General features: G+C 37.5%; 2 protein-coding genes across 4 annotated transcripts in view; one reads left to right on the forward strand and one right to left on the reverse strand.

Moving 5' to 3' along the window:
• Positions 1 to 8,391, reverse strand: part of LOC107222947 (DNA mismatch repair protein Mlh1) — a 32,818-nt gene extending 24,427 nt beyond the window's left edge. For 2 of the 3 annotated variants that reach the window (XM_046742023.1, XM_046742022.1), the window contains exons 1-9: positions 8,190 to 8,391; positions 8,050 to 8,113; positions 7,755 to 7,954; positions 7,249 to 7,477; positions 6,912 to 7,113; positions 5,474 to 6,584; positions 4,789 to 4,852; positions 4,501 to 4,699; positions 4,295 to 4,422 (exon numbers count right to left, since the gene is read on the reverse strand). In XM_046742023.1, coding sequence (XP_046597979.1) covers positions 4,295 to 4,422; positions 4,501 to 4,699; positions 4,789 to 4,852; positions 5,474 to 6,584; positions 6,912 to 7,113; positions 7,249 to 7,477; positions 7,755 to 7,954; positions 8,050 to 8,113; positions 8,190 to 8,302 — 2,310 coding nt within the window. In that variant the 5' untranslated portion in view covers positions 8,303 to 8,391. Of the gene's footprint in view, positions 1 to 3,282; positions 4,423 to 4,500; positions 4,700 to 4,788; positions 4,853 to 5,473; positions 6,585 to 6,911; positions 7,114 to 7,248; positions 7,478 to 7,754; positions 7,955 to 8,049; positions 8,114 to 8,189 lie in introns of those variants that run through there. The other variant, XM_015662495.2, reaches the window with a different exon arrangement.
• Positions 43 to 3,481, forward strand: LOC107222946 (grpE protein homolog 1, mitochondrial). Its single transcript, XM_015662494.2, has 4 exons — positions 43 to 227; positions 1,744 to 2,191; positions 2,455 to 2,538; positions 2,722 to 3,481. Exons 1-4 carry the CDS (start codon positions 139 to 141, stop codon positions 2,827 to 2,829), a joined length of 729 nt encoding a protein of 242 aa, XP_015517980.1. The 5' UTR covers positions 43 to 138; the 3' UTR covers positions 2,830 to 3,481.
• Positions 8,392 to 11,447: the final 3,056 nt, after the last annotated feature.

Raw genomic sequence — 11,447 nt, forward strand, 5'->3', positions numbered from 1 at the left:
TATTAAACACAAGATGAGAACGTCGCGGCTCTCGGCCAATCCATCGTCGCATGAAACAGTCTGAACCCGGCACGTTGGGTTGTACGAGGTTAATATTTCGTCATCCTGGGTGCGTTTAGGCAAAAACTCACGAGTATCATGGCAACATTCGGCTTTCCAGCTACGGTGAGACTCGGGAGAAGGGCAATAGAGAATTTCTATCAACTTGGCAAAATCGCAAGCCTAAGGTACTGGACACCTTGTATTTAAATGAACTGAAACTATCATTCGCGACCACATAACGTGCGATCACTCCGTCGTCTCTGATAAGAGGTTAGAAGTATTAGGTAATGGGATCGTAACGAACTCTATGCCGATAAATTTCAACGTCATTTCTTCATCGAAGCCTTGTAGAAATATAATTGTTGCACGATTATTACCGCTGTTTCGATGAACCGTGTCTCTTCGTTTTATTGGTAATTTTTTGTGCATGGAACAAAAAATTTTTGTGCATGGTCAAAGTGCGCGCGATAGTTATCGGATTTTTGTTCTTCCGATAATTGTTTTAAGTATATCGATATGGAATTGTTTCAGTAAATTAACGGTTGATCATTAATAGACTGATACTCGAGAAAATTTATATTGAATCTACGTTGGATTGCTACTGCGTTTTATTAAACAGGAGCGATCCACCTGACGGCCGTTTCTCGAACTATTCAATCGAAGATGATTCGGTGTCCATGCGTGCATGCGCTCCTGACCCGAAATAATTCATAGCGCAATTTATTTGCCGAAGGCGTTTAAAGAGATTATGAAAATCAGAAAATCGTACGCCGATCGACTGGCTCAAAATATCGTACATATATTTTATTTAACAAAAATTCAAAATGAAACATGTCTAAGAAAATAAGCAAATGTTGTCACAAATTATGTTTTCATAAATTATGATTAATATAAATCGACACGCACAGCTAGCTATCGAACGAAATTTGTTTACTCTCCACTAAGAATATTTTAAATTATGAAAAACTTTTCTGCTATTTAGGCTACATATGGAATTTTACGAGATTTGGTTTCCAATTGCACCACTTCAAAAAAAAAAGAACAAAAAAAAGAACGATATAATCGCGTAATCTATTAATTTGTACCGATTCAATCGAGTCATATTCGATAGTTTTTTTTGGATTCGATTAATCGATGCATCAATTATTTTTAGTTTAGTGCAGGCCATCGCTACAGTCTTCACTTGACTTTTTGCATTGTAATTTCTCTGATTTTAATTGCTGCTTAGAGATGGCGCTGTTTTCTCATGAGAAATGCAACCTCTTTTTAAGTTTTCCAAACAACCAACAGAGGCGCTCCATCAAGAAATGAAATAAAATACTTTTAAATAAGTTGATGTATTCTTGTTTTTTTTTTTTTTCAATCAATTTCAAATGATTCAGTGAAATAATATTTATTCACAAAACACTCATGTAATCATTGACTTTAAAATCAATGCCTAATTAGGAAGCAATATTTGATTAGAAATCTATGTTATTCTTCTGGATTTTACTGAGTAAATTTCATCTTTTACTATATTGCTATGACTACATTTGACAACAATGGCCACAGAAGTTTAATTTTTGTAAATATTGAATCGGACCCAATACAATAGTATTCGCTTGATCATTCAAGAGGAATTTTATGAATTTTAAGGCATGATAAAATGATCCTATTTATGAAGTACTTTATTTATTGATTTCTTGCTTCTTTTATTCACAGGCCAGCATTGCTCGGTTCCACAGCATTCCAAAGGAAACAGTCTTACAGTATGGCAACAGAGGAGAGAAAGGCGGAGGGTGAAAGTGGAAACGCAGCGCAAGCTGCAGCAGAAGTAGGTACAGAAATGTCAGAGAATGAGAAGAAGTTGAAGTTTGAGTTGGAAGCATTGAATAAAGACCTCACCGAGTATAAGGACAGGTCGATTGAGTTTGAAAATAAATACAAAAGGGCATTAGCCGATGGTGAGAATCTCAGAGTGAGGTTGACGAAACAAATTCACGACGCTAAGCAGTTTGGTATACAAGAATTCTGCAAGGACCTACTCGAGGTTGCTGACATTCTAAACAAAGCAACAGAAAGTGTGCCAAAGGATGAAATCAGCGAAAGAAATCCCCACCTGAAAAGCCTTTATGAAGGATTATCGATGACTGAAGCACAACTACAGAAGGTGCGTTATTGAAAAATATTCGTTTGTAAATCAGATCATATCTGTTCATTTGTCATCTCCTTGTCATTTTTATTGAAATCCATGAAATCTTATCCATTATAGATCTCCTCAATACATGGACTAGAAAAAAATCGTTTCATAAACCTACCGTCATTAAATCTACTCAACGAAAAATTCAACCTAAATCAACTCGAGATATTATTTTTATTCAGTCTTCGAGTTCTTTTCGTTCTAAAAAAAATCTGGCATCTTTCTCATTCCAGGTTTTCTCGAAACATGGACTAGTGTCTTTGAATCCACTCAATGAGAAATTCGACCCAAATCAACACGAGGCGTTATTTCAACAGGTGAATGAAGGCACTTTTTATTGTTATTATAAATTTGTTTCCCGGTTTTTTTTTTCAACTTTTTATCCACCAAAATTTTAGGGTTTGAAATTGTTTAATTGGAAAAGACTGAATTCTTTGTTCTGATTTGTTTATAGATACATTTTTCTTCATTGAATTTTCGTTTGGAATTTTCTTTTACAGGAAGTTGAAGGTAAGGCGCCAGGAACCATTGTCGTGGTATCAAAAGTTGGGTACAAATTACACGAGCGTATTGTACGGCCAGCATTAGTTGGAGTAGCTAAAGCGTAGAACTATGCCACACGATATGTTAAAGTTTAAAGACATCCATCTTTGCACATCAGCAAAAGTTATAAATTACACTGAACACTTCATATGATACACAAAAATCACTACTTTACTGCAGTTATATTACAGTACGTAATACGCGACTGAACTGTCGCTTCAAGTAAAGTATTGCGCAGACTATTGTTATTATCATTATTAACAACTAGTCATGAGTTAATGAATATTCTTCATTTAATAATTTATGTGGTTTATATTTGTTAAAAAAAGAAGGAAAGAACAATAAAAAAAAAAAGAAGAAATAAAAATTCCGACGTACGTGCGAGATATTTTATAACTTTTCGATCGTAGGCGCTACGAAGTTGAAGTTTACCTTGCCTAGATATTCCTTTTAATTTTAGTACGTATGTAGTTTCAAGTGAGTGGAATACGTTATGATTTTTTTTTTTTGTCTCAAGAGTGTTTTGTATTAGGTCTAGTCGCTTAGAACGAAGCTCTAAAGCTGCATAGAAATAATTTTCTTGTTCTATCGAATTTGTCTAATAAAAATTCTCTTTTTATCATCTTTGTTTCCTAATTACTGTCAGGAATGAATTGGAAATATTCAACTACTGTAAAATATTCTGTGTACTGCATTCGAGTGATTAGTGACGTATAACTAATTTAAATATATTTCATTTTTATCGTCACACTCCCATCCGTTAATACCGCGTATTCCTCGTGTAAGAGCAGCAGTTTCTAAACCCTTCGTGTATTCAATTCTCAGGAATTAGTTTCAAACTGCTCTCTGCAGTTTCAGAAAACAGGGATATATCGTTAAACAGTTTTGAGTTCTGTTTATTCTCCCTTCGGTAAAAATGCATGTTTCAAAATGATGAGAATTCATTGTTTTAAATGGGCTTCAGAATTAATGGTGCCTGTCTCAGACAATAGATTACCAAGAAATGAATAATACGGAACAGAAAACTTGAATCAGAGATGAATTTGATTTGATTTTCAAATAAATTACCATTATTTTATACACGATGCTGTACTTACTAGTTTCAAATATACTGAGGTATTAGACATTATCACAAAATATAGGTGATATTAAAATCCCTGTACGTAACCAGGTACAAAAACGGTGTAATGTTAAAAAAAAAAAAAAAAAAAAAAAAAAAAAAAAAAAAAAACAGTGTGAAGTGAATTAAAACACAATAAAGCGAAACGCACAATTAACTTTGAAATAGTTGCCTAGTTAACCGTGTATGCGAAAATGATCATGTTATTTGTATCTCAAGAGATGTAAAATACTACTTCGCGAAAATCAGCATCTTTCAAAGACTCTATACAAATCGGGTAGCCTTGCTATTTGCAAGATAGTGGAATCGTGGGCGAAGTGTTTTGGCGGTAAGAGGCTGTTTTTTATGGCAGGGTATAAGATATGCTCCGTGACGTTTTGCCACTCCGGATTTTCATCATTTCGACTTACATAGCTGAAGTACTTGGCCGTTTCTCTGCATATTCCATCGAAACAAGATTGTTCCGCGGTCCAGTCGACTTCCGTCGCCAAACGCAACACGTACAATGGCATTCCAGCCTTGCTTGGAAAGTACTTGTCTGGAATGGAGGATTCAGATATTACTTATTGAACTTTCTTTTTTCAGATGAATTAAATGATCTAGTCATTAAACTGACCCAGCAGTATAGGCAGGGACTTTAACATCCCCTTTTTGTCAATTATAATCGAAAAGTACTCGTTCATCATATCGGCCTTTTCCAGCAATAATTCTTTCACGCTATTCGCCAATTCCTCTTTCTCGCCGTCTTCTTCTGTCCACCCGGCTTCCTCGGTTTCGAGTCCTAGCATAGCGAGGTCGGACAGTGAGACGGGCTCCTGCAAAATTTAGGATTACACGATTTTTCAAAGTTATTCATTCACTCAGTCATTTTTTTAAAAAATTCTATCACTTGCGTAGTACTTACCGAGAATTGCATAACACCGTAATTCTCAAAGTCGTACAGCATTATTTCGTAGAAAAGTTCTTCCCTTGAATAGAATTTAGTAGATAAGAAATATTTTCACAGAGTTCATAGTAAGGGAAAATTTTAATAATTTGTAACCTCACGAAGAGGATCAAACATTTTTTTAGTCCAATACCTGGGTTTGAACAAAAAAACTGAAACTTGTGTTGTTTAGTGGTTTTATCTGCCACCATACTTTGGGATACACTCGGAAAAGAATTAATGTTACTTTACCTAACGAAGACGCAAATGTTTCGATGATTAAAAGATCTGTGAGAATTACCTGTCCTTTTCTTATAAAAGAAGGTTTTCCGAATAATAAATCTAACATTTTGACTTTGTTTTCGTTCCTATTCCACTTTTGACTAGTTCTTTATACTGATTTTGCCTTGAATTGCATCAGGTTATAATCTAACGAGATAAAAGAAAATATTTGGCGTCACGCACGGAATTACAAGTTGTCCACGTTTACGATTAGTGATTATAGACTAACAATAAGATGAGTCCTTATCATTTACTTCGTGAAACATATATAGAATATAAATTTATAGCTCCTTAAGATCTCACAGTTTTGGGATGAAAACCCTGATTTACAGAGTCACATTGCTCAACAATAGGAACTCGTAAAATTTTCAATTATACTTACAATAACTTCGGGGTGTTGCATATGTACAGATTGAGTCCGCTCTGTATGAGGGCAAAAGTTTCGTCAACGCAGCCAACAAAAATCATATTCGACAATATGTCCCTCAGCCCTTCGTGGTAGTTGTCTTCGACATTTTTCCGAAGTTTCAACACGCTCGTGAGCTTCACCTCTCGCCTTGTCGCATTTACCGAGTAAGATTTGAACTCTGGTTTCTTCGGCTTGCTGCCGGACTTTGTTTCAGCCGTCGCATTTTCACTCGGCGACGTGATTTGCGAATCAGTCTTCTTCGTTTTGGAACCGTCATGTCGATCAGCTAAATCCTGGCTACTTCCTGGCTCGACGATTGTCTTTACGTAATCTATGTTATCCCGATTACCCAGGTACTGAAAAACCCTCTTAAGTGCCTCATCGGTGGTAGAATCGCCGCCACTGACGGCTTTTTCAACCTCGTCATTTTCGATCTCCGAGACGTCCTGAGCTTTTGTGTTACCGTCGAGGGGCGCGTAACTGGTTGAAGGTTTAGCAAGATTTTCAACTTGCGTAGAGGTTTGATGCGGTAAGCAATCCTCTAACAAACTGTCGAAAAAACTCGATTCGTTGGGGGCCTTTTCCGCAGCATATTTCGTCGGATTTAATCGCTTCGGTTGTCCGTCTTCCTTATTTTCCGTAACAATCGTGCTTTTTACCTCCTTGGATTCATTGAGCGATTGGTTGGCGCTGGATGTGTTGACTGTGAAATTGAACTTCTCCAGTTTTTGATCGGAGGAATCTGTTCTGATCATTTGGTAAGCGTGGACTGGCTTTTCTTTGTTCCCGGCATTGCTGTACTCTGGAATTACTTCTTCCAGCGCTTGTTTCGTAATGTCGACTTGAGGCAATCTCGCTTGGGCGTAAAAAGTTCGCGATGCGTTGTTTCCGAGCAGTTGTGCGTCCACGGCGTCTTTCACCTTTCCTATTATAGCCTCTTCATGGAGAAAACGAACCTCGTGCTTCGTCGGATGCACGTTCACGTCGATATTAGCCGGATTTATCTCAAGAGATATGTAGCACCAGGGGTGTGCCTTTCTCGGCAAATAAACCGAGTAGAGATCCTCCAACATTTTTTTTATTGCTATAAAATGGTTCAATACTTTTGCAATGGTTTTTTATTTCCGGAGAAACGATACAAAATTCCTGATGTTGATAAATTTATCCCAGGCATATCGATTAAACGTTCAGTTAAATAAAAATAAAAAAAAGAAAACAACGAATCCTGAGTCACAGTAACAATAGTTTCATTTACGGATGAAAAAATTGACTGGGAATATGGATTCACGATTTAGGCGTTTTCAATTCCATGACCGACTTTCCACAACTGCATATTGATTATGGAATGTCAATGTGACAGTGGGATCAAATCATATGGATGTAATTGAGTTAGGTAGCATAATAATCTTACGGGTAGATTCGACGAGCCTGTTGTTGATGAACAACAGAAGTGTAAAGTTTTTGTTTGAGTAATTCGCGTTCGTTACTAGACCGCATAGTTTGAATTTGTACGTATCGTCGGTGTGCTCGATCTCCAGCAACTCCCTCGCCACAGCAACACCGAATATCGTTTGAATATTGGCAACCTTTGTAGAATTGTGCTGAGTTCGTACCTAAATTAAATATCGATTAGCCAACGCGCAGAGCAAATTGATGAGCTAGATAGTATAGGGCCGCCTATATAATCCGTATTGAACAAGATTTTATACAGATTAACCTCTGATGACTTAATTAAGTTGTTTGCTCACCTGAGGAACGATGTCCCCATGTTTTCTCAGAACAAAACCAACGTTAGAATTATGAATTGCATATTTATTCACAACTTCTGTTATCCTGGAAAGCTCCTCGGCTGGACTTTTCAATGCTCTCCGTCTAGTAGGGACGTTGTAAAACAGATTTTCGATCAATATTGTCGTACCTTGACTACCAGCGCAAGGTTTTGGAGGTGCTTTCAATTTACTGTCTATGTACGAGGCCCTGAAAAACGTACCGTGCGTCAGAAGAGAGATTACGTTTAGTCAGGTTTATTTGAGAATAAATTCCACCGTATCAAATATCTTTCTATTATCTATTACTTTGATGAGGGTACACTTGCAGAGAATTGTGTTTCAGGATGAAACAAGACGTGGGGAAATGGGAAATGATTAGTTAAACTGAACTAAAAAGTGCTTGTGTAAAATCAAGTTCCCGCCACTAAAAAAATTATCTTATCAACGGTGTTTGTTTGGTAGGTAAAACAGAGATTTCGTCTTACTTGTACGCACAGGGGTCGTCGGCGACTTTCGTTGTGATCGTCAGCTGAGCTACGTGGCTGATACTGGCAAGAGCTTCACCCCTGAAGCCAAAGGTGGCGATTGATTTGAGGTCTTCGAATTGCTGTAGTTTGCTGGTAGTAAATCGTTCGCAGACAATGTCCATGTCCTCTTTCCTGATCCCCGTTCCATTGTCCTGAATCTAGGCACAAATGAATTGTAAGTGAATGGATGAGAGTGTGTAGGTTACACCGGCATTTTATCGCGCGTGGTAATGACTATTTCCACACAATTTACCTGAAGTATTTTCAACCCGCCTTCCTTGACTGTGACTTGAATACTGCTGGCCTTGGCGTCGAGGCTAAAAACAAAAGAAAACTGTGATTTAAATTCGTTTGTTTACCGCGCGCTCGGTGAGATTCGACTGGCGTCCTAACCTGTTTTCGATCAGTTCTTTCAGAGCGTTTGCTGGTCGCTGAATAACTTCCCCGGCGGCTATTCTGTTCACCACAGTTTCATCTAGCTTTCTTATTTTAGCCGGCCTGCTCATTGTTACTAATTAAATTATTTGATTATGTTTTGTTGGAACGTATATTCTGCCGGTGACAGATCGTAGCACCCACCGTACATGCTTGGATACTTCCGTGTTTCTCGCTTTCTCTAATAAATGGCGCTGCCGATTAAACTGAGCAGTAGCGCTACCTGATGACAACTTTTCGAACTATACTTCTACCGCAAATTAAGCTTCTTGATTGGGAGCGAAATTATACTTGTAACTCATGAATCCGTCGACAAATCCCATTCATTTGTGCGGTTATAAATACGGCAATTTATTAACACATAAATATTTGTAATTTCATCCGTAATATCAAATTGGATGATTAATTATTTTATATGAATATCATATTCATACTGAATTTAATGGTCTGTTTCCAAAAAAAAGTCTTTCAATGGCTTTCATATTTTTTTTTTTTTTTTCACCTTCAAAATTCGAATTCATATGTGCATGATATTCATGAATTAAATCGTGAACCAAATAATGTTCTACAATACGAATTAATCGAGTTTTGAGTTAGAAAAAAAATGTCCAACCTATCATGTGCAAATTGTTCATTTATTGGTCTCCTGTTTTTCACCAGTCAGCTTTCGAGTATCCATAACTTTTCAAAAGTGAAAAATGTACAATTCCTTCGTAATTTCACCTAGCATGTAAGAATAGAGAATTTATATCATTGACGATTTTGATATACTCCGATTTGTCGTACAAGTACCCAATTCAATAAAAAAAAAAGCTGCGAATAATGTTAAAACAGCCTGCGTTGTGAAAGAAATGTTATGTCAATTATGGCAAACGTGTTGTGCCAATATATTTTACTCTGGCTAAAATTGTCAGAAGACTACTTTGTGAAAACACTGTTGCACTAGTAATATGTTTAGCACATTCGTCAATATTCTCTCTGTCTACTTTGGTATAATCATTGTTCGACTCGTAAATCGAGAAACCTTACAAAACTCAGGAATACATGTATATAAGTCGTATCGCAGTTACGTCAAAGAGGCATGGTGTTCAAGACTGGTGCTTCTTCGTCCTCCACATCGTTCCAGGTCCCTGCCGAGCGCCAGAGGGTAATAATGTCCGGTTTTTCCCTAAGCCTGTAATGAAGTTGCAAAATAATCATCCTCACATTTGGCTGCGTTCATACTGGATATGGTCCTAACGTGTGGGTACTCTGACGATGAACTTCCGGTCGCCTGAGTCTTGCAGTTTGCGCCAAGTTTTTCTCTCTTCCATCGCTAGCAGGATTCGCAGGTTGTAACCAACGCTTCGAACGGTCGACGATCCGGTCCCGCTTCATCATCTCTCGCAAGTTTGCTGGCCACTGTCACGAAAATACGCGAAAATCGAAAAAAAAAATTAAAATTATAGCTCGAAAAAAAAAACAAAAGTTGATTTGCGGAAATTAAATAATGTCTTTCAGTTCTATGATTGAAGACTGACACTGAGAATGATAGCAAGTCGAGAGTGAATTTCACGCAAAATGCAAACACGCATACGTTTACACAATACAAGAGTTGTGTAATAAGGGATCACTTGCCAGGCGTATTTCTTCTTCTGCAGCTGGTATTTCCGGCTCTTTGGTTACCGTCAGAGTTTTTTCAGCGTTTTCCGTATACTCTAAAAAATTCGGAGGCAAATTTTTCGCCGGTAGTGTCTTCAAGTATTCTCGAATTTCTTCAACCCTTATGAAACGATAATTATAGTCGTGACATTTACGCTCATAGTTAGTTTTTTTCATGGTACGTAGATCAAACGTAGAATTCAGCATTGCTACTTTGAATAACTTTGTTACTTTTTATCCTGGCTCATAGGTTTGTGAAATATTTTCATCAGCTTCTCGTCCATTTTGATAGCATTTAATTAGGTTTGTAAACATTGAAGGGAAAGAGAAAAATATCAGTGTACTTCCATCACGGATGATTGGTTTAAAATAATTGAACGACGAGATCCATCTGATGCGCTTGTTTGACGTTATTGAACCTTCAATGCACTCCGCGACTTTTGTTCTTCTTGGACAGTAGAAATACGAAACTACGATTGGATGAATAATAAAACTGCAATTTATAATTATCAAGCAAACGTCATTGATAACGAATTAAATGTAATGGAATTCATCAGTCTCTACATGGGGCATTCATGCCAGGCTTTACCAAATTTCGTCCTTACCATAGTTTTATTACAATATCCCATGTGATTGATTTGCTGTAGATTGAATATCCCACAACACATACAAGTGAACTCATCTTGTCGTTAGTGTTCATTAGTTACCAGTTCACAGTTAGTTTCGAACCGTGTGCGAATTGCGAAAGATGCGCAGATTTAACCTTTTGATCACGATGGTATGTTTGAGTCTGTAAGATGTTTATTTGAGTGCGAAAGTGAATCTAAAATAAAAAAAAAAACCGAGGATAGTGCCGACGGGAACATAATTTCCAGTGAAACATCTTTTGATACAATTGCTAACCGACTCGAAGATAAAGATGATAGAGAAAAATCGTGCTTCGATATTGAGCAGGGTGCTAATGTGATAATTTACCAGTCTGAGAGGTTTTTCGTAACACATTCGGCAAAAACCGCAGTTGCTCATAGCAACATCCTTGAACAGACTAATAAGCTGAAAATTCAACCATGCAACGTTGAGCTCCAGGATTGAAATGAAATGGAAAGCTTGGAAGCCACGAATCCTGAGTACTTGCTTCGCGAACTTAACGATCACTATCCGCCCGACAAGTTCTTTGACTTTTGCGTAATCGCTAGCGAAGTAGACGTCGAGTTAGTCGAGAATCTCGTTAATCTGTTGAGGAGTTTCGAACTATCCGTGTGTGTTGCTGGAAGCAGATTGGAGGGTGATATTCTTGAGGAACCTGACAATCTCGTTGCTTGTTGTACCAAGATTTTCTTCCTCATCGCGGAGCACTTCACCGCAGACAGATTATAAAACGCAACAGTATTCAAAAGATCAATAACAAGTATTGGCCACGACAGAACCAAGAGAACCGGAGGAAAGAGTTATGTAGAAATTTACTCGCTAAGCACGCATCCCTGAATCTGCAAGAGACAAACCAGGAGTAAGAAGTATTCTCAAAGTTGTCCGAAAACTCACCGGATTTTTCTCCTGTGAACGAACTCATATGAA

The sequence above is a fragment of the Neodiprion lecontei genome, chromosome 5, assembly GCF_021901455.1.
Source record: "Neodiprion lecontei isolate iyNeoLeco1 chromosome 5, iyNeoLeco1.1, whole genome shotgun sequence".
In the NCBI taxonomy this organism is placed as follows: domain Eukaryota; kingdom Metazoa; phylum Arthropoda; class Insecta; order Hymenoptera; family Diprionidae; genus Neodiprion; species Neodiprion lecontei.

Excerpts from the sequence above, each read along its gene's own strand:
- LOC107222946 (XM_015662494.2), top strand. The coding sequence starts at position 139 with ATGGCAACATTCGGCTTTCCAGCTACGGTGAGACTCGGGAGAAGGGCA. Across the intron at positions 2,192-2,454 it reads CTGAAGCACAACTACAGAAG|GTTTTCTCGAAACATGGACT; the intron begins GTGCGTTATTGA and ends TTCTCATTCCAG. Across the intron at positions 2,539-2,721 it reads ACGAGGCGTTATTTCAACAG|GAAGTTGAAGGTAAGGCGCC; the intron begins GTGAATGAAGGC and ends TTTCTTTTACAG.